Here is a 23,639-nt window from a genome sequence, read left to right as displayed (position 1 = left end):
CGTCCCCGGATCCTTTTTTGACTGCTCCTAATATAGATATTCTACTTCAAGATGTAATCGAAATAGGAAAGATCAACATGTTACTCGTTACTACCTTAAGTGAACGCGTTCATCTGTGGGACAGTGCTGTTCGGCACCCGATGGGATGAATGCTTTGAGAGCAATGCGTTTGATGTGGGCAGCACTTACCAAATATCTCGTGGCACATTCTCTTGAACCAGAGTAGTCAAAGAGTAGTTCACTTACCCATCTGAGTTCAGAAGTAACACAGACCAAGGCTGATGACGTCGCTTCAACTTACCAGAGAGCACGACCGAGGAATGAAGTATGACGAATTCTCATACTCGCGGCCGCAAGGCGCGTACGTGGCCAATGACTCGATCACATTCCTCACACAAGCCACCAAACATCATCGACAACGGTTCTGCGGTCTCCTTGTGATGAAAAATTCACCCGTTAGACCCATCCAGTCGTTCCACCCGCCGTCAACCCGCCCTAGCGAGACATTGTGTAACAAGGAGTCGGGACCCTTCTCCATCACGACCGCACCGAGACAGAGGGGTCTCGGGCAAGACGGCACAGAAATCGACAGGTCAGCGAAAGGGATGGGCAACTGGGCAGGTATTCAACGCGTTAGACTATGTACATGTGCCGGTATCGTCTTGATGAAAACCCTTCATCCGGAAGACGTCCGGGAGAGAGGTCGTTCTGTTTCCGTGAGCTCACGGACGACCTGGTGGTATTAAGGCCCCCTCAGGTGAGAACACGTTTGTATACAGCATGAAGGAAAAAGCGCGGAAGATACATCAGTTTCCTCCCGGCGCGTATCAAAAGATCAGCGCAGAACAGGCGGACCCACGGAACGGAGCGGCAGAGCCGCATCGCAGGAGGGGGACGCGGGCGACGGAGGGCAAGGGAGAGTCAGCCAGGCGTAGGTAGTCATCTATCCACTCATCCATTCAGAGAGGGAGACTAGAGAATCGTCCAGTATCTGGCTTGTGCGTGGGCGCAAGTCCTGCAAGAAAGGGGAGAGATGGTGAGGGGTCACGGTAGAAGGGGGGAAGCACGACGGTTTGTGACTTGCATATGCCGCTTCAGCTGAACTCGACGACGACGAGAGAGTTTCTTCCCCCTTTCAATATTGCGCTTTGAGGACAGGGTATGTCCCGGCAGATGTTGCCCGGCAATTGGATCCCGTTGGAGGCCGATGAGGACGAGCGCGACTTACATCAGCGGGATGCTGCATTGTCTGCGTTTATCGTGGGCCACTGCAGTCAGGACCGCGTGCTAGGTACCGTGGTATCTTGCGTGCTTATCTAGGGCAATGCGGCTTGCTTGACAGGATTAAGCAGAAGGCTAGTGAGTTAAGACTCAGTCCACTTCTCAGAGGCCCATCAGCCACGTTTCGAGGGTTCGTCACGATGCATTAAATGCCGGCACCACGCATCTTATGCCTGTATCCATGACTGCAACTGCGATTCACCCAAGCCCCCTTGGATCAAGTAGATCCTCCTCGTCCAGACATGACCGCCACGCGTCTAGCTTCCCTAGGAGGCCGCGCCCAGCGCCGAGCCCCCCGTCAAGTCTTGAAAGTCGAGTTGGCTGGGCTGGGCATCAAGTAAGGGACGGGACAAGGCACCGGTAGTCTGAAGTTGGCGCCGCGCTCAGAGATGGCCAGTGATCCACGAACGACAGTGGCCCCCAAGAGAAAAAGTCGCCAGATCACCACCAGGGATCACGTCGATGAATCGCTGACGGGCACAATGGAGTGGGATTGTGGACTGATGATGATGCCCATGAGGGGGCTGATGAGTCTCAATGCAAATGGGATCTCCCAAACCAAAATCCCGGGATCCATGTCAAGGGGGAAGGAAGTTTTCAGTGGCTTTTCCATCAAGACTGATAAGTTGGAAACCCAAACCGCCAAAGTGACAGCGAAGCCCCTGGTCCAGCCAGGCACGCCGTCAAGTGCGCCATGTGCGTTGGAGTTGCGACAGCCAGGTTTTACCTTGTCGTTGATGTCTCGGGTCGTCGTTGGAGGGTCGCTACCTTCCATTAAGTAAGCAAGTAGGAACCCGTCAGCCAGGCACACTAACAATTACCTCTTGCTTGTGGCGCAAGCCTCCTTGTCGTGCTTGCCTTCTCATGGTGCCTCCTTCCTTGAGGACTGATTGATAACGTGACCTGTTAAGATCCCTCCTTCCCCCTTCCTCCCATCTCTGGCCAATCAACCACCCCGTCTCTCTTTCCCCCTTACATCCCTCGGTCCCGTCCGTGACATGCAGCCCCACCCAGCGACTTTCCCCACCACAGAACGGCGAACCCGCCCATCTGAGTGGCCCCTGGTCACCTGCTGTGGCGCGGCTCAGAATCCGGGCGTGTCGCATGTCACCTCCAAGTCCATCCATTCCAGCCAATCACACCCAATAATCTGCAGGGAAAGAGTCAGGGGTTCAGGCACCGAATTGCCGTTCCTTCTCTCATCCAATCGATCCCCGCTGCCATTCCAGAAGGTCTGGAGCCCACACTGCCAATGCCAACGGCTCTGCTTTTTTCCACATCCATCGTATCTGTCGACATATCGTCGCCTCAACTGTCCAATCGAATCGATTCTTTCCCCCTTGCTTTAATCGCACAACCTTAATTCCTTGGCCCTGCTCGGTTTTGGCGGCTGGACTCGGGAAACCTTTCAGGCAAGTCCAGCCTCTGACGATCCGCCCTTCCCCTCCTGGAGTCCTGACGCTGGCCTGGTTGTCCTAGTCTCGGTCTGCTGGCGGCGGCTTCGGCGGTTGTGTTTGTGCAGTCCGCGCTGTGCATTAGGTTATTATTCTCCGAGCGCTGGTCCGCAGCCACACGGCACAGAGTCAGTAACCATGAGAAGGAAGCACTGTGAGATATGTCGACTCACCAACGTTCGACCACGAGCGTCAACAACACCATCACGAACCATCACGACCACCTTCCAAGACCTGCCGTGAAATGAACCGACCACCACCACCCCAAGAAGCAAATCAAAACCGACTCACCAGAGTGACCACACTCATTAAGCCAACTCTCACCGCAACCGCGCACCGCCGCAATGGGTTTCAACCCTGAAACTCCACCCGCTCATCTCGGTCCTCCATCCCCAAAGGGGTCACCATGCCCCCCTGTCTTCAAGCTCTCGAGGTCGAGCATGCCCTGTCCCTCGAATGCTTAGCATCAATAGTCAAAAGATGTTCCCACTCAAAGAAGGCTTGGGTACGGGTCCAGAGACGCAGCTGGGCCTCGTCTCCGACACCATATTTTGCCCCTCTCTGTCCCAGTCTCCCCTCCCTGCCTTTGGTGCGTACGAGGTCGAAAAGTGAGGTACTCGCGCCTACCCGGTCCCACCACCCCTGTCGAGACGAGTTTCGTCACAGCCCATCATCGTCCGATATCACAAAACCCGTGTCCCTCTTTTTTCTTCCTCGTCTTCTCTCACCATCTCATCTCCTCGTCTCACGATCACCGACCAAGTACGCACCTCCCATACCTATACCACCAAACAGCCACCAATACTCCCTACCATACAACGAACACACGGCCTCAAGCAAGACGCATCCAACGCACGAACCCGCACACGCACGCCAAGAGATCTGCACGCTCACACACACCTTTTCGGGCTTTCACTCTTAACACACCGACATCCCACACATTCTTCCTACGCAAAGTCTAATCCTTTTTACACACCATCACCAACATCACACCTCTACCGTGTGTTGCTCGTATCCCGGACAGCAGAAGCTGCACCTCGCCTCTCTCTTTTTACCTACCGAGCGCCCGCCCGCACTCGTCTCTGCTAGTCCAGCTGGTCTGATCCAAAAACCTTGCCTTCGCTATACATATTTTCTGCCGACCTGCCGGTACATACTTCCCCAACGCTACTCTTTCACCAACCCAGACGATTCGTCGCTAGCTCGACGTCCGTAACAACAACAAATCCACGATCATTCGGAGAGAAGGAGGATTCTGGAAATCAAAGGGAACAAGACAAACAAGAAAGCGGGATATCAGAAAGAGACTGGAATTTGGGAACCCCGTCAACGAACCCGGTCCGATTCGCGTGAACGCAAAGGCAGCTATCTTGAGCAGCCTTCTTTTTTTGTTTAATACGCCCTCTCCGCGAACACCAACAACCGACGACGACAAGATGAAGGTCTCACTCGCGATTCTGACGACGCTGTGCGCGTCACTCGCCACTGCAGGCGTAGTCATTACTCCCGTCCGTCAAAATCAAGTCGTGCCTGCAGCACAAAAGGTCTCGGGCGACTGCTTCTTTGGTGTTGTGACGCCTCAAGGTTGCGCGTAAGTCTTCATTCTCGACTAGTCCTCACTAGAATCACAGCTAATATGGTAACACAGTCCTTTGAGAACGTGAGCCTGGCTTTACTATGCGAAGCATCAAACGTATCATCATGAGCGATGAGAGGAAACGGCGGGAAAGAGACAGGCCGGAGCTCGTCGGGAGCAAGTCAACCCCAAAGCAACTTGTTGCCTCACTACTGAAGCCAGTTTGGGCGGACGTGTGAACATCACTTGCTCCGACGATTCCGATGAACCGCCTCACTCCTGGCCTCGCCTCTCCTTTCTCTACGGCCAATTTTCACGAAGGAGAGGACCACGACGCCATCGGGCTCGTCGTCTGTACCATTTACGACTTATTACATATGTGACCGGTTCACAACAAAGCATCCATCAGCATCAGCGGTTGTCATTTCGGGCGGACTATTATTTGGGCATTTTCATCAAAACGACGATGACTGACGACATGAGGGAGTGAGAGAGAGGGACGGAAGTGGCAGAGAGACATGGGAGGACGTCGTCAGTGGACCTTACAGTGGAGGATTATGGTCACCCCAAAACTAATGTTGGCATCCAAGACGATGCGTCTGTTTGTTTTTGCTCGTCTTGCCGCTTGCGCTTCCCCTACGGACCTCCGCAGGGTAGAAGCGCTTGCAGCACAGCAGCATCAGCGCAGTCTTGGCATTTTCTTCACCAAATTTCTCTTCTTATTCCCCCTCCAAATTTTTACCATATACTAGATCACCCTTTTTCCCAACTTACAAAAGAATTTCAAAAATATTGGACATCACCCCCGTTTCCCCCTTCGTTGATGATGCGACTAACTGCCTGAGACTGTCACTAACAGAAAGCTCACCCCCCACCAATGAATCTAAGCGAACGCGGATGATACTCACGCCAGACAAGCCATGGCGCCCATCAAACACCAACAACCATACCAGGTGGCGCAACGCCTCGCCCAGCGGCTGCTACAGCGTCTTCCCCCCCTCCCACCGCGACAAACGCACGTCGTCCATCCACCCCTGCCAGGTCCCAACGGCATAGACGTCTTAGACTTCCGCGTGCCTGAAATGCTAAAACTCCCCAAGCCGCAAAATTCTGATACGCGAAACCACCTCAGACTTCAGATGCTCAACCTGTCCAGCAAAATCCGAGACCAATTACCCAATCCCCCGCCCGTGCCTCGGTTTCGTCCCGACTTGGCCATGTTCCAGATCCCCCAATCCGTCACTCTTCCCCCTCCTTTGTCTCTTGTTCTTGCCCCCAAACTCCACCCCCAGCCAGCGGCAACCGTTGTAACCTTCCACACCATAAAGCCCACGAAATACCTTACCCTACTCTTAAGGTATTGCGGCACTGGGGCGGTACCATGCGCTATACGTGAGCCGCAAAAACCTTAATGTCGCAACTCAAAATCCCCCCCAAACTCAACCACCTCCCTATGGGACCTATGACCTATGACATCGTACCCTCGAGCACCCACACAGACAGGCACGGAGAATAGGGTACTCTAACCTCGCTCTTTTTCCCACCGAGAGCTTGGCCTACGTGAGCACGTACACTACCGCTCTGCATGCGCGCGTACCTAGCCGTCGACCTGGATACCTGGGCCTCACGCTCTTCTCTCCCCCTCGGTCCTGAGACAACTCGAGTCTTCGACACCCACACCAACCACTTTGCCCACGCGTCAGATGCGCAGAAAATAGAAACAGGCCCTCCCGATCGAAGCCTTTCATTCGCGTGTCACACTTCTTTGGGATTCATTTCATCAACTACCAGATGAGGAAGCAAAGTGTAAATATTGAATTCCGTTTCTTAGGGTATCATAGTTTCTGTCAGTCTCTCGTCAACGAAACAAACGCCGCCCATGCCATCTGAAATGCCTTCCTCTGTCCGATACTAAACAATCCTTCCCAGGCGTGTGCAATCAAGTGAATCAGTAGCCGCCGTCGCTCAACATCTGAGGGGGTACTTGGGGGCACGATCGGCCTTCATTCCGCCCCAGTGAGTCTCGGGTGCCTCGCTGCCATCTTCGCCAATGGCGTGCGGCTTCCAGGGCTCGTCAAAGGCCTCGAAGAAGAACACGTTAAAGCCCCAGTTGACCATACCGCAGACACCAGAGTCGTAGAAAGCCTGAGCGTTGTCCTGTCCCGGGATCGCCTGTTGATACTTTGCACCCTCACTGGGCCAACCTAATTTCAATCGAACTTGTCAGCAATCCGCTCACGATGACCGTGGAGAATCATTTGGTATGGCGATCAGTGCTCAGAATGTATGACATAGGTGTTGAAGAAGGTGACCGAAAAGGCTACCACCAAGATCGGAGTGATGAGCAAAGCAATTCGACTTACCCGTCTCGCCAACCCACAGCTCAGGCTTGGTGAGCGATCCGCTAACGCTCTGGATGCGTCCAAACGCCTGCATGATGGAGTCGAAGAAGCAGGCAGTGGCGTTGTCGCGCGTCTGACCCTGCCAGTACGAGAAGGCGTTGGTGAGAAGAATGTCGGCTTCCTTGATGACGGCATCGGCCGTGCCGTCTTGGTACTTGTTCCAGCTGTCCGCGGTGCCGATCTTGAAGAGCGGGGCCGCCTTCTTCATGTCTTTGATCTTGTCCGCCAGCTCGGTGCCGGTGAAGTTGCCGCGGTACATGGACTCGGATCCGACAGTGATGGCGTAAACTTGGTCCTCGTAGCCGGGGGTGTGCTTCAGGATTGCGGCCTTGTCGGCGGCGTACGACTCTTCGGTATCGGGCCTGTCCGAGTCAGCGGGGGCCCTTTCCCAATTAAACTTCACTCGATTTGGGGTAAGGCGAAGTCTATCGCCAAACGTGGTTGGCTTACCAAATGCCCAGAACCACCTGGAATTCCTCCTTCTTGGCCGCAGGAAGGATATACTGGGCAGTGTTGCACTGGTCAGCAGCATAGATGCGGACGATGCTGCTTCCCGAAGCATCTCGGATGGCTCTGAAGTCCGCTTCGTAGTCTGCCTGATACTTGCACTGCCCGTCTGGCTGCTTCGAACCGAGAGCGAAGCCCAGATATCCGGATGCAAGGGCCAGGCCAGGGGCAGAGGCCAGAAAGGCGGCGAGGACTGAGGTGGAGCGCATGTTAAAGGTCAATCTGTTGGTGCTTGTCCGTAAGTAAGGGATCTGAGGCGGTAAAAGGTATAGCTTCGACAAGAGTCTCGCAAGGGTAAAGGGATAGGAAGAAAGGTAGAGACGTGAGTGAGTTGGCGTCAAAGGGCGATGCAGGAAAAGAATATCTTGATCGATTAGCGAAAAAGATGAAGTTGGAGGAAAAGAGGGAGCCAGAGATCCACAGACATCCACAATCAACTCTCATCAATGATGATTCTCAAAAGGCAGGAAGTGAGGGTATTCACCACCGGTTTGGGAAGGAGGCTTCTTGCCATGTGCTACATGTCCAGATTGGGCAAGAACGAGATGCAGGCAGGGTCCAACCTTGACATCCCGCACCTCCATCACAACTCAGGACGAACCAGCAGCTCACAAACATGCATTGATCATTTGTGCTTTCTAAACTATCGAATTTCTGTCAGATGTTGGCAGCCTTGGGATCGTTGTTGTTGATCCTGACAATGTTGGGGTTTGCGCACCCCGATCGATAGCTCGATCTCGGATATCATTGCTTGGAAATAAGTTGCTTCAATTGCATTCTCAAAGGGAATTGCTGTTGCTTTCTTTCTTCACCTGTCAAGACACTTATGGCGAATCCGATTCAAGCTGGATCAGAAAGGGAGTTCTGCCCATATTTCATCATTATTTGCTGTCATCCACAGTACCTCTCACACATAAGTGTGTCCAACGGTTCAATTACTAGAATGAGTCGCAGCTATTCGTGGCATCACATCACAATTCAACTGAAAAACGCAAGTGTCGTGAAATAATCTAGAAACCCCTAGCGGATTTCAATTGTTCATTAATCAATAACAGAAACTATGTAGTCCCATGGCCAGGGAAAGAGGGTATAAAGCGATCCGCCATGTACAGGAGGCTCGATTCGTCGTCATCTATTCGCCAATGTGGCGACCATCTTGATCCTGCCCCAACTCCCGATTCATGCAGTGATATTCAGCCGTTCAATTATGTATGCGGATTTAAAGGAAGGACATAAAGGTCTGTACGCCAACCAAAGCACCGGCGGCAAGCCAGAGGTTGGTGGACGTAGAGCGACCAGCAGCGTTGCCAGTGCCAGTCGGGTTGCTACCACTGGGAGCCGTGGAAGTAGAGCACTCGCCAGTGAACTTTGCCGCCGCATTCGCGCCCAGGGGAATCTTCTGAAGGTTCGAACCGCAGTTGTTGTAGGGGGCAAAGTGGAGGGCGGGTGTCTCCTGGTCGAAAACGACATAAGTCGAACGGAGGAACGAGTCACCGAGAAGGTATGAGCCGTCGGTCGCCTTGTCAGCTCCGAGCACACACTGGTTGTTGCCAACGTTCCAGATGAACTCCTGGATGGGCACCTTCATGGTGTAGTCACCAAACTTGAAGTCGATGGTGCCTGTGGTGCTGCAAGGTACCACATACATGTTGACGGATGAGTCAAGCTGACCTCCCAAGTCAGATCCGAGTGAGTCGACCACAGCTGAAGGCAGATAGCTTAGGGTTGCGCCAGTGTCGAAGAAGACGGGGAATTGGGAGTTGGCATAAGTCTTGGAGCTGCTTCCCGACTTGCTCAAGCCCACAGAATCAAGCTGAACCCAGTACCTAAGAAATTTGATCAGTCATTGTCGGTCAGAACAGAAGAGTAACTACTCACCTCCACAAGTTCTCGTTGTTCTGGGGCCCAAGGATAGGTGCCGAGTGCAGGTTGCCACTGAACTTCTTCGTGTCGACACCGCCGAAGGAGATGAGACCGCTACCAGTCTTCTCGTCCTTGGTTCCGAGCGCAATACCAATGGTGAGAGATTCAACGATGTTCTGAGCCTTCATCTCGTCAAGCACAGTCGGGTACCCGGTGTTGTTGGTCGCCTCGCCGAAACTCAGGCCAAGGATACCTCTGTTAAGGTCAACACTGTCAGTGGCGTAGCCAAAAATTGTGTCTCGAAGTGCGATGTCTATATGTGGCGATTAGTGGGGTTGGTCAGGCGCCAGAGCGAAGTAGCACTTACCACTGCCGGGAAGCGTGATGTTATCGCTGACATATTGCAGGACAACCTCTCCCTTGCCATACTTAATGCGGCCCGTCTGGCGATAAACAGACGAAGTCGAAGAGTCTTGAGGGTCGTACTGGCCATTGGCTTTGCAGGATTGTGTCTGTGCGGTGCTGCCGGCATTGGCGCAGTTGGGGTTGACCCAAAGTTCGGAGGAACCAGTATCAATGGCAACCTTTGTGTCTTGACCAGGCGTACCAATGTTCACTGAGAACAATGATTAGTAAAAGCGATTGGGCTTCAAGCGCCTGGGATAATACTCACGCTCAATCAGATAGGTGGTTGTCGTCACGTTGAGGACTGGGGCGTCTGTATCCGAGACCTGTCTTCTACGCAGCTTCTCCAACGGGTGCAATCTGACGTCTTGGTAGACGGGAAGAGAAATGGCGCCGACACTACCAGAGGACTGTGTGTCGTCGCTACGAACCGACAGAGCGGATGCGCTCGCCGCGAGAGCGGCAAGAGGCAGGTTGCGAGCGACCATAGTGATGATATTCGGGTTCTATTCGGTTTTGGGGGTTCCGGATCGATGTCGTCGGGGTGGTGTACGTCTAGCGATGTGACGTTGTGAACGCTATCTAAGAAATACCGGCGAGAGTTTGTAGATGCAGATTCGCAAATGCAGGATTCCAAGCCACGAGAACCGAATTCGATAGAGATGCCAAAAACACGAAAAGCTGATGACTGGGGAGACGATGACGGCGACTGGGGGGGAGGCCAAAGAAAAGAAGTGGGATGGCAATGCTTTTAAGGGCTGAGGGTGGTGCCTTGGCAGATTGGTTGCCCAGACTCGTAGCGTGGATTGGGAAAGGAGAGGCCAAGGAAGGCGTGGAGGAGTAGGTATGGATACGCGAGCTGTGTTTGTCTAGGCGCCTGCATCACCGAGAGACCGCCCCCAGAAAGAAGACACAGCTGGAGGGCAGTCGACCGGGGGCAGCAGTAGTGACTGCACTGCAGGTGCGTTGGTGACCTCACTGAATTCGGCAAGGAAGGCGCGGGAGAGTGGCACTGCACTGCACTGTGTGGGCGTATTGCCGTCATTGCTGACCAAGTAAGGTACTTTTTGGTGGTGGGGCCTGCGAAAGAGTACCTTCAAATCCGCCCAAAGTTGCGCGAGAAAGAGCTTTCTTGAGGCTGAGCTCAGCCGAACTCTGCTGAGACCGCCAACAGACTCAGCAGGCATTGCCATGCTTACACATCAGGCAACTGCCAGCCACACAAAGATTCCATTCGCTGGTTCCTGGAGAACTGCGGGGACCTGCTTGCAATGCAATTTCTAATTGGCCTACATTTCCAGATGATGGGTTGAAGCAGCAAGCCCAGTCCCTGAATATCGCTCCTTCTCACCTTCCCAGGATTGGAAATCCCAAGGGTTTGGCAACAATTAACTGTTGGTCGCAAAATGGGAAGGGAAAGAAAGCGACAGCCTTTTTCGGGCAGCGCCTGCATCATCCCCCCAGCGAAAGCAATGACCGACGACCGGGATGCCGCCAGCATCGCCCGCACTCTATTGAGGCAGGTTCGTCTTCTCTAATCTACGGATACTCTGCCTGCATAGGCACCTCACACAATGAAGGTATGACCTACGGGTACTCATCTTCACTCCACCACTTGTTATCGGATACTGACCATGACAGATACCTAATTCTTACTGCGAGACACCAGCAAAGGATTCAGGCGCCGCCTCCCACCAGAAATTGGCGCCAGCAAGCAGCCCAGACGTGGCAACGGAAGCAACGGCCGTGCACAGCCCCCTCCAGGAAGGCGCCGGCTTTCGGCACGACCACATTGAAGCTCCCGGTGGATGGATGACTGACATTCAATGCACAGCACAAACCTTGGCCCCATTCCCGTCGCTGTCTTGTTTCTCTGCCTGGGCTACGGGCATGCTCAGCGTGTCAGAGCAATACTGGCCCTCGTCAAACAGTTCCTCTTGCGAACCATCGATTGGTGTTTGGCTTCTCTTACCTGCCACCACTACAGCGCTCTCTTCGAGACACGTGTGGCTGGTCCACCATCAGCACGCCCAGCCTCTTCCTGACTGGACGTCGTGGCGGGAGGATTACGACGACATCCGTACACCCTCTCTTTACCAACAATCGCCCTTGACCCTCTTTATTCAGAAACTTGAGTAAACCATCTTTCGAGGACAAGGCCACGAATTGTTGCCGTCACGCGCATCAAGCTAACACCAAGGTTCTTTCTTTACCATCTTAGTGTACACAGGCCCTCCAGGGGCCCGTCCGCGCCGTCGCCTCATCTCTCGTCTCTCCCCGCAGTCCCTCGTCAACATGTCCGGACGAATACTTATGTAAACTCGAAAGGTTCCCTTGGCATCTCTTTTCTCGAAACTGCACAAAGGCCATGGCAACTATGCGGCCACGCCGCTATCCGTCTCGGCTGATTTTCTAGTCGCTAGTCTGCCACAGGCACATGCACAATTGTCTTTGACATCAACACTATTCAATGCGCGGCTGCTATTCATCAGTCTTGGCTGTCGTGGCACCGAGGCAAACGGTCTCTGTTGGCTTGCAGTGTCACACCTCCTGACTCTCAGGAACTGCAACCTCTGTCGGGATTTAACCGGGCAATAAAGGAATGAGGCGATCGACGTCGATACAAGGACTTGAAGCCAGTCCGCCGCCGCGACTCGGGCAAGCCTCCATCCGCCCCTCAAGCCACCGCGCTGTCTCTCACTAGCGTAGGCGGTTTCTGCCGGTAAGCCAATCGATGACGCTCAAAACCCAGAGGGAAAATAAACGAGGCCACAGGCTCTGTCTACGCTATTGTTACCACGATGCCGTACACAGGTCTTGGCACCCGACTTTGATTGAATTTCCAATAGTCCTGCTTTTACTCACCGTGCCACCGCGTGACTTTCAGTCTCAGTGCACCAGAGCCTGATCGTTGAAGCTGCAGGGGCGCAGATCTCCCTCGGAACGGAACCCGCAGTGGAGAAACCAAAGATTCCGATTTTCCCAGCCCCAGCGTGGCTCGCCTGGCTCGCTCTGTTGATTCGGCACCGCAAAGCCAAAGCGGGCACCGCTCGACCCAGGGGCTTTCGGGCCTTCGGCTTCCCCATCTTCACGAAATCATGCTTCTTTCACTCGCGCGGACCCGTTCCGACCCTACGGCAAAATCTGGCACTGTACGCTTAATCGGGATTCTCGGGCACCAGGCCCCAGTCAGTTTCTTCGCACTAGCTCTCAGCCCTGAGGCAGAACTGCCAGATACGAACGAGTTGGCGGATAGCTTTTCCACATCCTTCGAGGTTGTGGTTACGTCCTGCAGCTAGCTGAAATCTAGTGAGACCGCCAGGCAGACTACAACAGCCTCATCCGCTCCTCTCCCGCACCTTAATGCACTTTCCAGGCTTCTTTGCGGTAACTCCGCGCCGTTCTGTCGCTCGTGTCAATCGTTGAGCAAATTTGCTAGCTGATTGCACGAGTAAGGCCAGTTTTCTATCACCTGGCTGCCTTGTCACCATCTTTCATACGGCTAGCATGGTCCCTTGAAATGCTTCGCTCAAGTACTCCGTAAACCTCAAAGTCTATCCAAGATCTACAACCAGATCCCTGCACTTATGGCTGGCAGATGTTTTGTTTAACCTTAATGTGACATTGTCACACCGCGCGGACTCCGTTGCAAGCCTTCTGCTGTCATCCGATTTGAATTCGAGTCCTCTTTGTGTAACCACATTCGCCTTCTCGGATACCTCGACTTGGCATTTGTTTTCTCCTGCTCCCAGCCGCAGCAGTCTTAGGGTAGGATAATCGTCTTGCAATTGCAATTCTCTGTTCTGGAGCCTCCGCAGCTCCATATCCTCCAGCCCTACGCAGAGAATTGTGCTAGGGAATCTGTCTATCCGAGACGTTGTAGTGAAAGAATAGTATCGATTGAAGCATCTCTCGGGGATGGCACTGGTAGGGCATGTCATCCAAGACCGTTGTAACCCCAATCAATTGCAAATACGCCACTCAGCTCATCTCAACGGCTGGAGCCAGGTTGTCTCGCAAGAGGACCAACCTGGCTAGCTTCTCACGGTGGAATGTTCAGCTGCCACTTATTCGCCTGCCACAGAATTGCTGCGCCGACGCCACCAATGTGGATATGTGTACCACAGCCCTGCAATAATACCTCATGGCATAAGGTAGTCTACGCTCGAGATTATGGCTCCAAAGGTGTATCGCAGCAACATCGATGGATGATGTTCAAGGGCTTTGGGGCTTCTTCTCTCTATCATGTCTTCTCTTCTTCGCCCTTCCCTCTTTCTCTCTTCCCCCTTATTGTTCTTCCATCAAGGAAAATGACCATCGCTGAATACGGGACGTTTTGCTGGCTAGTGTCTTACTGACGCATGTCAAAATAAGGATCCTAGAGATAAGATGCTCAACATTAGAACGCAACACAAGACAAGTTCGCAACTGTTCGGTCCATTAGGCTATGTTTTGGTTCCCGTCGCAAGTAGTGATATTTAGTCGACCGAGAGCAACATTATCGACCTGATCCGCTTGTAAGGGAAACTATATCAAAATCTTGCGCGGTGGTGCAATGGTGTCATCATACACAGCCAACTTCAACTGCGCAGAACTAAATTCCCGCCTAAAGGAGGCATCCGAACGCTTCCGTTGATTGCCAAGTGATGCAACACCAAAGACGTCAACATGCACGACGGCCCATTCTGCACCAGTTTCTCCTCGCCAGATGTGATGAGGCACGTCCTGCCAGTTCGCATCGTCGTGAGCCCTTGCAGCCACTGACGAACGCCAAATCAAGACGTAGAAATGTTGCTCAAACTGCGCAGATACTGTGCCTTTTTGGATACTGAGCTAGCTTCTATGTTTCATCATAAACACGTAGTTTGGCTTCTTGTCAACGACGCGATTTAGCCAAGAGCACAATCCTCTGACACCTCGACAACGCAGCTACCAACCCTACGTCGCCGCGTAGATCTCCTCGTTTCGCCCCGAAGAATCGGCAGTGAAGGATATGATGCACCAGGGCATATCCTCTGCACTTCGTCGTGTGATAGTGGTATGCTTCCAAGTGTGAAGTTGAAATTGCCCTTCTTTAGGTTGCTGTAGGACTTATCAGATATCACAACCGACTGTTTGAGACTCCCTGTAGAAATTACTTCTAAGTGATGTAGAGGTCTATTTTGCATGTTAAGTTACCGGGAGAAACCTTTATCGTTGTGAGGTTTCGGCGGCTCCGCGGTCGAGGGTGCAGAGTATTGACAAGGCGGATGCAGAAACGTTTTTATTATGAGCTGAAAGTGACTAAGTACAAGCCTAGTTGGTGTTCTCAAGGAGAGTATATCATGTTACGGGCTTTTTATCAATTATCTGTTTACTATCGAGATGCGTTGCTCCCATTTTACCCCTCCCTTTCTTCATAATGTCCTTCTATGTCATGCCCCCTCCCCCTTTTCGGGGGGGCTAGGTCTCTACATAACTTATCACTTCTTCACGCAGATTTAGAACCCAAAGGCTGTTCTTCTTCGTTACATTCGGACCAAAGGGCTCTTTACATCCTTTTTAGACCACTTCTCTACCTTTGGTACAAGTAATCCTTTAATTACACTTGTGTTTGCCAATGTTTGTCGCTGGGTAAGTTAGGGCATATCACGCGACAGCCCATCTCCGTGAGCTCCCAAGACAATATCTAGTTGGTACCGAGGTGGTACGGCAAAGATTCTGGTGCATCGTGTCTGCTGTTCGAACTCTAGTCTCAAAGGCATTCAATTGAAATTTGAGCAGGCTGTTCAACAAAAGGGTGAGGATCGACGCGTGGCAGTGGGACAAGAGCGTTTAGCACAGGGTGATTTGTCTGCATGTACACTTTCCATGGAGGTACAAGATCAGCTCCATGTATTGTATTGTCGTCATTGCTTCCCTGCCAGAGTTCTATTCCAACCAACGGTTTTGAGACAATCTTGAAATCAAGGTGTATTTGTAAACACTTTCCATCCATACGCATTTGAGAGTATAGATGAATATAATACTCCTAAATCGATCTCTGTCAGGTTGTTCAAAGTAACTTCATTTCTGTCAGATTGATCTTTTACGAGGTCCCAAAAGGAGGACCAAAACAAGACATACTGTTAAATGTAAAAGGTCTGGATCGGCCGGCTGTCAAGTTTTCTTTTTGGGCCGGTGAGCACATGCACACTTTCCTCTTTGTCTCAGTATAATCCTGCATGCTCAGGTCTCAGTATCACGAAGACAGACACAGCATTGAGGTAAGCATATGTCAGATGCCAAGTCATATTAGCCCTACTCGGAAATCCAAGGTCATAGTTCACACAGTCTTCGGCGATCCAGAGGGCTTGAAGATCTCATGATATGTCAAGCCCCACGTATCCCGGGCAAAAACGTGTCGCAGATTTGGAAATTGTGCACGATTGCAATCATTACACTACATGTAGTTAGTAACTCGATGTGCCTGGTCGTAAATCCCGCCTACATTGATTCTATCAGGGCCATGTGTGAGTCTGCGCTCTTGAGTATAAATAGGGAGCCATGATCCCGCTTGAGAGGTTTATTACAACATCACGCAACTCTTCTCCCATACACTCACAGAAACCTGCTCTGAAGCTCCAAGATAGTAAGAAAGTTAGCACCTCAATACGACATAAGCCCAGTTCATTAATTCTTCCTTCTTTCCGTTGTTCCAGACCAGCTCCAACCACCTCAACAACGACAACGATAAAAATCAACAAAAATGCAGCTCTCATCCATCCTCACCGTCGCCCTCGGCCTCGCTTCTACTACATCCGGCTACGTCCTCACCCTCTACAAAAACGAAGGCTGCGGAGGTGCCTCGCAGAGACGCAACATTTACGACAACACTTGCGCGACTACCGACTTTGCCCCTAGATCCGTCAGGGTCGAGGTCTACGGGGGCTACAACCAGAAGGCGTACTTTTACTCCAGCAAGGGATGCGTTGCTGGACAGGAGATTGCTGGTCCGTGGTACGCTGATCATGAGAATAACTCGTGGAAGAGGGGAGCATGTATTAGTCTGGGTGGTAGGACCATTAATGCCTTTGGGTCTCGAGCGTGAGAGGGCATCGAATTGGCACTGGCGTAGGCTTCAGACTTCTGTTTGGCGGTTGTTGCACTTCATCTTCTAGATGAATCAAGAGGAAGCTTTGTTGTGACTATCCAAATGGGTAGATCTAGTTTCGAATCTTACTCTAATTGGAGTCTAACAAAAGGATAGCCAATGGGATTCTCAATTGCCCTCACTTTCATGTCATCACTCTTCGTAAGTGATATCGTAATAACAGGCCAGTTTTCGAATATGCTATAGGCCTGCTCCGAAGGCCGAGGCACGTTCGCCAATGGAATATTTCAATACCGAATACTCATATGAATATTTGGGGATCCAATTGGGAACATCCATGCCTACCTTCCATCTGAATATACAGAAAGCCTATATAGACCCCTCCAGTCCCATTCCTGTCCCCAGCCAGCAGGCGCCCGTCTAGGTCGACGGGTCTGGTCAAACTGGCTGGGTGGTGGAGTGGTTCAAGGCCAACAATCAGTCACGCCCACAGCCTACTCGACGATAGGCTACGAGCTCGATTTCCATCATGAGCAACAAGAGATGTAGCCTCCCGAGGTGAACTCTTTGTTTTTCCCTCCTGTCTTCCTTCTTACCTCGGAAAAAGGAATCTACCATTTATGGCTTTCAGACTACCGGCTTGCTCCCTCCCACTTCGGCCGTCCACGACTCGGCGTGCCGCATGTGGGGGGTTTCCGAACTTGACCCACAATAAGCAATTGATTCATGACTCTGTACGGATAGGCTTGGGTCTGCGAGTTTTTCATGGGAAAGAGACCACAGGGACTCTGTGAGACGTCTACTTGTATAATCATTGCTTCGTTTGGGTATCTTTGTGCAGTCCCCGACTGGACACTGGGAGATAGGAAAAGAGGTAGGTAGGTGCTCCATTGTGGCTTCCATTTAAACCCGTTAAAGAAATTTCCAGTGCCACAATGAACACATCATTGACAATTGCTAACTATTGGCAACGTCCTTTTGTCCTTCGGTGGACGTGTGTTTGATTAAGTCATGCCCACGCCTCGTCTTCTATACGAGAACATGGCGGTCAGGGATGTCTCTCGCCTTGAAACTCCCACCGGGAAGATGGATCGGAAGCGAGTCAAGGCTGCTTTATGCAAGCACTCCTGATCACAATTGGAATGGCGAATTCGTCGTATTGAATACAATGGTATTCGAGCTATCAACTCACATATCAAAACAGTAATTCCTGAATACTAGAGTTTTTGGGTCGTAGCCAAACTCCTGACCGATAATCCAAAATCGTTGAGAACTTCCGACTGCGTCGCAATTCGCCGCCGTTTTTTTCGGCTCGTAAAGTAAAACCCCTTAAGAAAATTAATTGATTTCGGATCGTCGTCGTGGAGAGATCATGTTCCCGTTCGCACCGATAATGATACATACTCAATAAAATGCTTGAGGGCGAGGTGGATCACACCGTACGCGTACCTCCCTGCAGCTGATGTCCGTCAAAGAATCAGCGAGTCAGCACTCAACAGACGTAAACCCGCTTGATGGCCCTCACCTCTTAAAACCCCTCGCTTACACCGTAAATGATGATCTACCTGGACGAGTCAGGCTCTTGATGTTCCCAGCAATGCTTCGCTCCGTAACGCCCTCTCGAAGGCCGCTTAGCGACCGAGATTCACGTTGAGTAAAATGCGGCAAAAAAGAAGAAGGAGAACAATAGGAGATTTAAAGGTTGCAAGAAGCCTTTAACCTGTCAAATAGCTACAGCATCATTCTCAATATCGCATCCCACTCTCAGTCCCTCGTTTCAGCTTCTCGACAAATTCCAGCCCATTACTTTTCCACCAAAATAAAAGATGCAGTTCTTCACCATCATCGCTCTCCTGGCGCCTCTGGCCCTCGCCGAGACCTGGAACCTTTCCGGCACATGCTCCAACGACCTTACGTGCGAGATCGACGACCAGTACACCAGCCCTACGCTGGTTTGCGGCAACCAAAACGGACATTTCTCTGGCGACGGCAACGCAGGAAAGACTGGTTGCGTCCCGGCTGGCACTAAGTGCACCTACGTCTGGACTTGTTAGGCTACTACATCTACTCGCGTCTAGGTATGTAGGCAGTGTACTGAGAGCAGGAAGGAGTGTGGCTGATGGTGTTGTTTTGGCAGAGAAAGGAGTGATGGAGCAAAAATGGGCGTGTAGCTTCTATAACCAAAAGTCAAATGCATGAAGTTAATTGAGTTTCAACGTAGCGATCTACCGATTAACCGGCGCCGTTCATGGCCCGTGATGTGATCCACTATTTCCGTTTTCTTGACTGCCGTGTGCGTTCCCGGCGCGGGGTACACCCCACTATTCCCGAGGTAACAAACTCCGTTGGACATCCAACCACCCTACAGACCACCCCCAATGTTCACTTGACACATTCTAGAGTCACTTCCCAGACATCTCATTGCGATGTTATCTTTCAAGCAAGATGAGCTCCGATATTCCTACACTGCAACGAGCAGTTCTTTTTGAGAACCCTGGTCCCGATGCCAAGGTCGTTGTTCGGGAGGATGTCCCAGTCGGAACCCCCGGACCGTTTGAAGTTCTTGTCCAGCTTGATTTCACTGGATTGTGGTAAGTTAATAGACAGCCACCTTTTTCGCTGAATCCAGCATCTCTAACTCCATGTTCACCTACTTAGCGGCTCAGAAGTCCGAGCGCTCCGTGGTTGGGGTGCTTACGATCCCATCGTGGGCCATGAAGGTATCGGCAGAGTCGTGAAATTGGGAGAGAATGTCTCAGAGTCTTTCTTGAAGAAGAAGGTCGGAGTCAAGTGGCTCTACAGCGCCTGCGGAGAGTGTTCTGTGTGTGTGCGCGGGTTCCCCAACAACTGCTCCAAGCAGTTGAATACCGGCAAGCACCGTCCTGGGACCCTACAGCGATACGTCGTCGCGGACTCGAGATACTTGACCCTGATACCGGAGAGCTTGAGTGACGAAGAGGCAGGACCTTTGCTCTGTGCGGGCCTCACGATGATGGGCGCGCTGTCGATGCTGGATAATGACTTGTCTCGAGGCGACTGGGTCGTAATCCAAGGCGCTGGAGGAGGGCTTGGTCATCTAGGAGTGCAAATCGCATCTAAGCTAAAGGAATTCCGTGTCATCGCGGTAGACACGGGTGATGAGAAGCGAAAGTACCTGGAGAGTAGAGCGGATGCATTCATTGACTATGCAACTGACGACGTGGAAAAATCGATCATGAGTTTGACCGGGGAGGGAGCCCATGCTGTCATCGTTGTTCCTGGTTCAGAGGACGCCTACCGGATTGCGCCAAAGCTTTTGAGGTCAATGGGAACGATTGTCTGCGTTGGGCTACCTCGGAATGATTTCGAGTTGCCCATTTCAGTGGCTCAGTGTGCCCTGAAAGGTAAGTTCTCTAGCTCTGGGCCGCAGCCTCTGTAGGTGAAGATGCAGGCTGACACGTTCGCACTAGCTCTGACAATTAAGGGGGCTATGGTCGGGACGGAAGAGCAAATGACGGAGCTTCTTCAGGCCGCTGAGAAGGGCACGATCCGGGCTTCCATAGATCTATTCTCCTTCTCGCATGTTCCCGAGATCATGGCCCAGCTAGAGAAAGGAGAGGTTTCTGGACGGGCCGTGGTCAGTTGTCTCTAAGAGCTACATGCCACTTGCACCCCCTTCATGCCGTATCATATACAATCAATATACTTCAACAAGTAGATGAAATCTTCCCTTGGGACGATTTGTTTGAGTAGATATCTCTCAGATCCACTAGGGAAATACAGCGAGCGCTTATGGCAGACTGAGTCCAATAATTCGGATCGACAAACGGATCGAACCCGCAATCTCTCACAACCCTTGCAACTTTTTTCCGCCGTTGATATTCATTGAACCAGTTTCTGTAGATAGAAGTAAGCAATGATGCGGGTTGCGGCGGCTGGCCCTCTCAACATCTGTTGGTTGTCCCATGGCCTTCCAGATTTAGAGATACTCATGCAGGAATCGTACCAACAGGACTTGCATGCCGACGACATGCATAACCATCACGCGCCAAGAGAGGGGTAAAATGTGATAGAAGAAGTGTCACAGATATAAATACATTGAGAAAGTGGAAAGAGAGAACTTGACGCATTGTCTTCGTTACACCCCACATTACTCTCCCCCGCGCGCGACGAAGATGGCATCTTCTCCGCCCAAATCCTCTCCGAAATCGTCGCCTAACTCGTCCCTAAACACTGGCGATGATACTATCGATGCTATCATTCCAGATGAGGTCTTTCTCGGGCGTTTATGTCTTTTCTGAGAGCTGTTGCTAATCATGCGCTCAGATCAACCATGAGGACGCTTCAACAATTGGACCCGTAAGTTCAGCATCAAGATCAAGCCCACTTATTAGGAGCGAATTAATGATGACTTTACCAGAGCATTGCGTCCTCCAGTACGAGTGTAAGCAGTTCGATTCTCGATTACCGCATAGAGAACGGACGCACGTATCACAAGTACAAAGACGGCAGTGAGTTCCACATCGCACTACTACATTTGATGATGTTTCTTGAGACTCACTCAAGTAGAATATGCACTTCCCAACGATGAACGGGAGCTTGATAGACTTGGTACGAAGCGCAACTCAAATCTGGCCTTCTGAGACTAATTCAGATAACCCCGCATACCTGTCACACAACCTCTTTCTCATGACTTTTGACAATAAACTCGGAACAGCTCCACCGAATGCAGCTGACTCTGGAGTCCGTCGTGTTCTTGACATCGGCACAGGCACGGGAATTTGGGCAATCGACTTTGGCGACGAGCACCCCGAGGCTGAGGTAAGCTTGACTGCTATGGTCTGACTTTTTGCTCACTCTTATGTCAGGTTCTCGGAGTCGATCTGTCTGCCACATGGCCCAACTAGTGCGACTACCACCCCTTCTTTCTCATAGGCGAAGTAGCTGATCGCAAGTAGCACCCCTCCCAACGTTCGTTTCGAGATTGACGATGTTGAGGACACTTGGACATTCTCTCGGCCATTCGACTACATCCACAGTCGGGTCATGACCTCGTCGGTCAAGAGCTGGGAAGATTTCATCCGCAAGTGCTTCGAGTAAGTCATTCATCCCTGCTCATCCACAGTAGCGGGTGGAAGCTGAAAAGTGAAATCCAGAAACCTTAGCCCCGGGGGATATCTCGAGCTAAACGAAATCGACCCCTGCCCTCTGTCCGATGACGGCACCCTCCAGGAGACGTCCGCAGTCATCAAGTCAGTCCGCATGCTGGAACAGGCTGCTAACATTTTCGGCCGCCCTTACCACACCGCACAAGCACTCCAAGAGACTTTGACTCGAGTCGGCTTCGAGGACGTGACCGTACAGAGGTTCAAGTGGCCCACGAATCCTTGGCCGAGAGATGCCCGTCATAAGGAGCTTGGGATCTGGACCCACGAGAATCTCGTGGCTGGCTGGGAGGGCTTCTGCATGGCTCCGTTTACCAGGGCCTTGAACTGGTCTAGAGAGGAGGTCTTAGTTCTCATGATGCAGGTGCGCAAGGAGTTCAGCGATCGAAGCATTCACGCATACTTTCCAGTGTGAGTTCGCAATAATGTCTTGTCAGTTGCTCTACTAATGTTATCAGTCATTCGATCTACGCCAGAAAGCCTGCCAAGCCAAGTTCGGACTGAGTTTGACCAGGACGGATCATGTAAGGTATGATTGGGATCGTTCGTCACAGAACCATCTCTCGCTTCGAATCCATAGGGATTCTTGCATGCATACAGGGTTGAAGACTGGATAGTATATTCTATCATCGCGGCGTCAACGGTGCGTTGGCAATCTAAGCAGAGAGAGGTACCAAGCTGGCCGCACCCGACCTTATGCAGACAGCCCAAGGGCTATGGCGGCAGAGGTCTATGTCTATATCAAAACAAAGTCTTCTCTAAAGCATCTTCTGTTGAACTTCTCCATAACTCGTCAAAGCTTCTCTTGCCTCTTCTTGCGCTTCTCCATCCCAACAAAGTACGCTTCCGCTTTAGCGAGAACCGTCCCATGCTCATCAGTGATCTCCGCCTCGACAGAGAACTTCCTGGGCCCGTCCATCCGCTTCAAGGCCGCCGTGCAGGCCACCGTCGACATGGTCGGCACCGGCTGTATGTACGTGATGTTCAAGTTCTGCGTAACCTGCGGCAACATGGGCATGAACCCCAGCAGCTTATTGATGAACCCGATGGCGCCCATGCATTCGTCGAATATGGCCGCGACGGCACCGCCGTGGCACCACTCCTTCTTCAGCGTACTCAGCCCGTGGCCGAGAGTCAGGAAGCAGCGGACTTTGGTCATGTACAGTTCGTCGAGGGGCCGGTTGTCCGGGGATTGTTCGTCGGCATGCGATGGTGGTGAAGGCATGTGAAAACAGCCGATGAAGAATGGCACCGTGGCCGCGCTGAAGAGCGTCGAGCCCCAGAATTCAAAGATGCGGTTGTCGGGGTCGAATTCGCGGCTGACGAGGGGTCTGGCGATGACGCCTGGTTCCGAGAGGACTTTGGCGCACCACGGTATCCCTTGGAAATGCGCGATTTGATCTTCCCATGGTTCCGGCATGGTGAGAGAGTAAACAGAATGTTCAGACGGAGATCAAACTGAGCGAGCGCAACTTGAAGTTCTTCCGTGGTGCAATGGTGAAGATCACTTATCCTTCGGTCGCTTCTACCCAGTACCATGATGTCTGGTAGGGCCAGAACAGTTCCTAAATAGGACAGCTCTCGCAACTAGAGGGAATCAGCAGAAGTGACGGAGATTAAATCAGGTGCAACTGTCCGGAGTATCGCGATAAGGTGAGTGGTGGTCTGATTAGTGAACTTCGGGAAAGTTCTCAAAGGCCCATGAAAACGCTAGGTTCAGGAAAACTTAGATAAAAACTCCAGTAAATCTATGGTTGCTGAATCGTCAGAATAGCAAAGGAAACATGTGCCGGCAGACTCAATTTGTATCATGGGGGTGCATGGGCTTGGCATGAACATGAGTATCAGTAATCAAGAACAGCATGTCGGCAGGACACTGAGCCAGGGACGGAGTTTCTGACTATCGCTAGTATAGATAAACGAGACTCTTGACGC

General features: G+C 51.8%; 5 protein-coding genes across 5 annotated transcripts; 2 read left to right on the top strand and 3 right to left on the bottom strand.

Annotated features, from left to right (window-relative positions):
- Positions 1-6,276: 6,276 nt before the first annotated feature.
- Positions 6,277-7,429, bottom strand: BGL2 (glycoside hydrolase 3 protein; the record flags this gene model as incomplete). Its single annotated transcript, XM_053195584.2, has 3 exons — positions 6,277-6,515; positions 6,675-7,075; positions 7,164-7,429. 3 exons carry the CDS (start codon positions 7,427-7,429, stop codon positions 6,277-6,279), a joined length of 906 nt encoding a protein of 301 aa, XP_053046923.2.
- Positions 7,430-8,439: 1,010 nt separating this feature from the next.
- On the bottom strand, positions 8,440-9,976 carry N0V96_005599 (uncharacterized protein; the record flags this gene model as incomplete). The annotated part of the gene is made up of 4 exons (XM_053195585.2): positions 8,440-9,046; positions 9,099-9,396; positions 9,451-9,699; positions 9,757-9,976. 4 exons carry the CDS (start codon positions 9,974-9,976, stop codon positions 8,440-8,442), a joined length of 1,374 nt encoding a protein of 457 aa, XP_053046924.1.
- A 6,239-nt stretch (positions 9,977-16,215) lies between these two features.
- On the top strand, positions 16,216-16,765 carry N0V96_005598 (uncharacterized protein; the record flags this gene model as incomplete). Its single annotated transcript, XM_065757446.1, has 2 exons — positions 16,216-16,466; positions 16,717-16,765. The coding sequence occupies 2 exons, from the start codon at positions 16,216-16,218 to the stop codon at positions 16,763-16,765; spliced, it is 300 nt and encodes a 99-aa protein (XP_065613789.1).
- Positions 16,766-18,386: 1,621 nt separating this feature from the next.
- N0V96_005597 (uncharacterized protein) lies at positions 18,387-20,191 on the top strand (the record flags this gene model as incomplete). Its single annotated transcript, XM_053195588.2, has 4 exons — positions 18,387-18,609; positions 18,974-19,151; positions 19,219-19,943; positions 20,010-20,191. 4 exons carry the CDS (start codon positions 18,387-18,389, stop codon positions 20,189-20,191), a joined length of 1,308 nt encoding a protein of 435 aa, XP_053046927.2.
- Positions 20,192-22,497: 2,306 nt separating this feature from the next.
- N0V96_005596 (uncharacterized protein) lies at positions 22,498-23,568 on the bottom strand (the record flags this gene model as incomplete). The annotated part of the gene is made up of 2 exons (XM_053195590.2): positions 22,498-23,035; positions 23,564-23,568. The coding sequence occupies 2 exons, from the start codon at positions 23,566-23,568 to the stop codon at positions 22,498-22,500; spliced, it is 543 nt and encodes a 180-aa protein (XP_053046929.2).
- Positions 23,569-23,639: the final 71 nt, after the last annotated feature.

This window comes from Colletotrichum fioriniae (assembly GCF_027942845.1).
Source record: "Colletotrichum fioriniae strain IMI 355084 chromosome Unknown scaffold_6, whole genome shotgun sequence".
Classification (NCBI taxonomy): Eukaryota; Fungi; Ascomycota; class Sordariomycetes; order Glomerellales; family Glomerellaceae; genus Colletotrichum; species Colletotrichum fioriniae.
The sequence above is the reverse complement of the archived record's forward strand: the minus strand, read 5'-3'. Positions and strand labels throughout refer to the sequence as shown.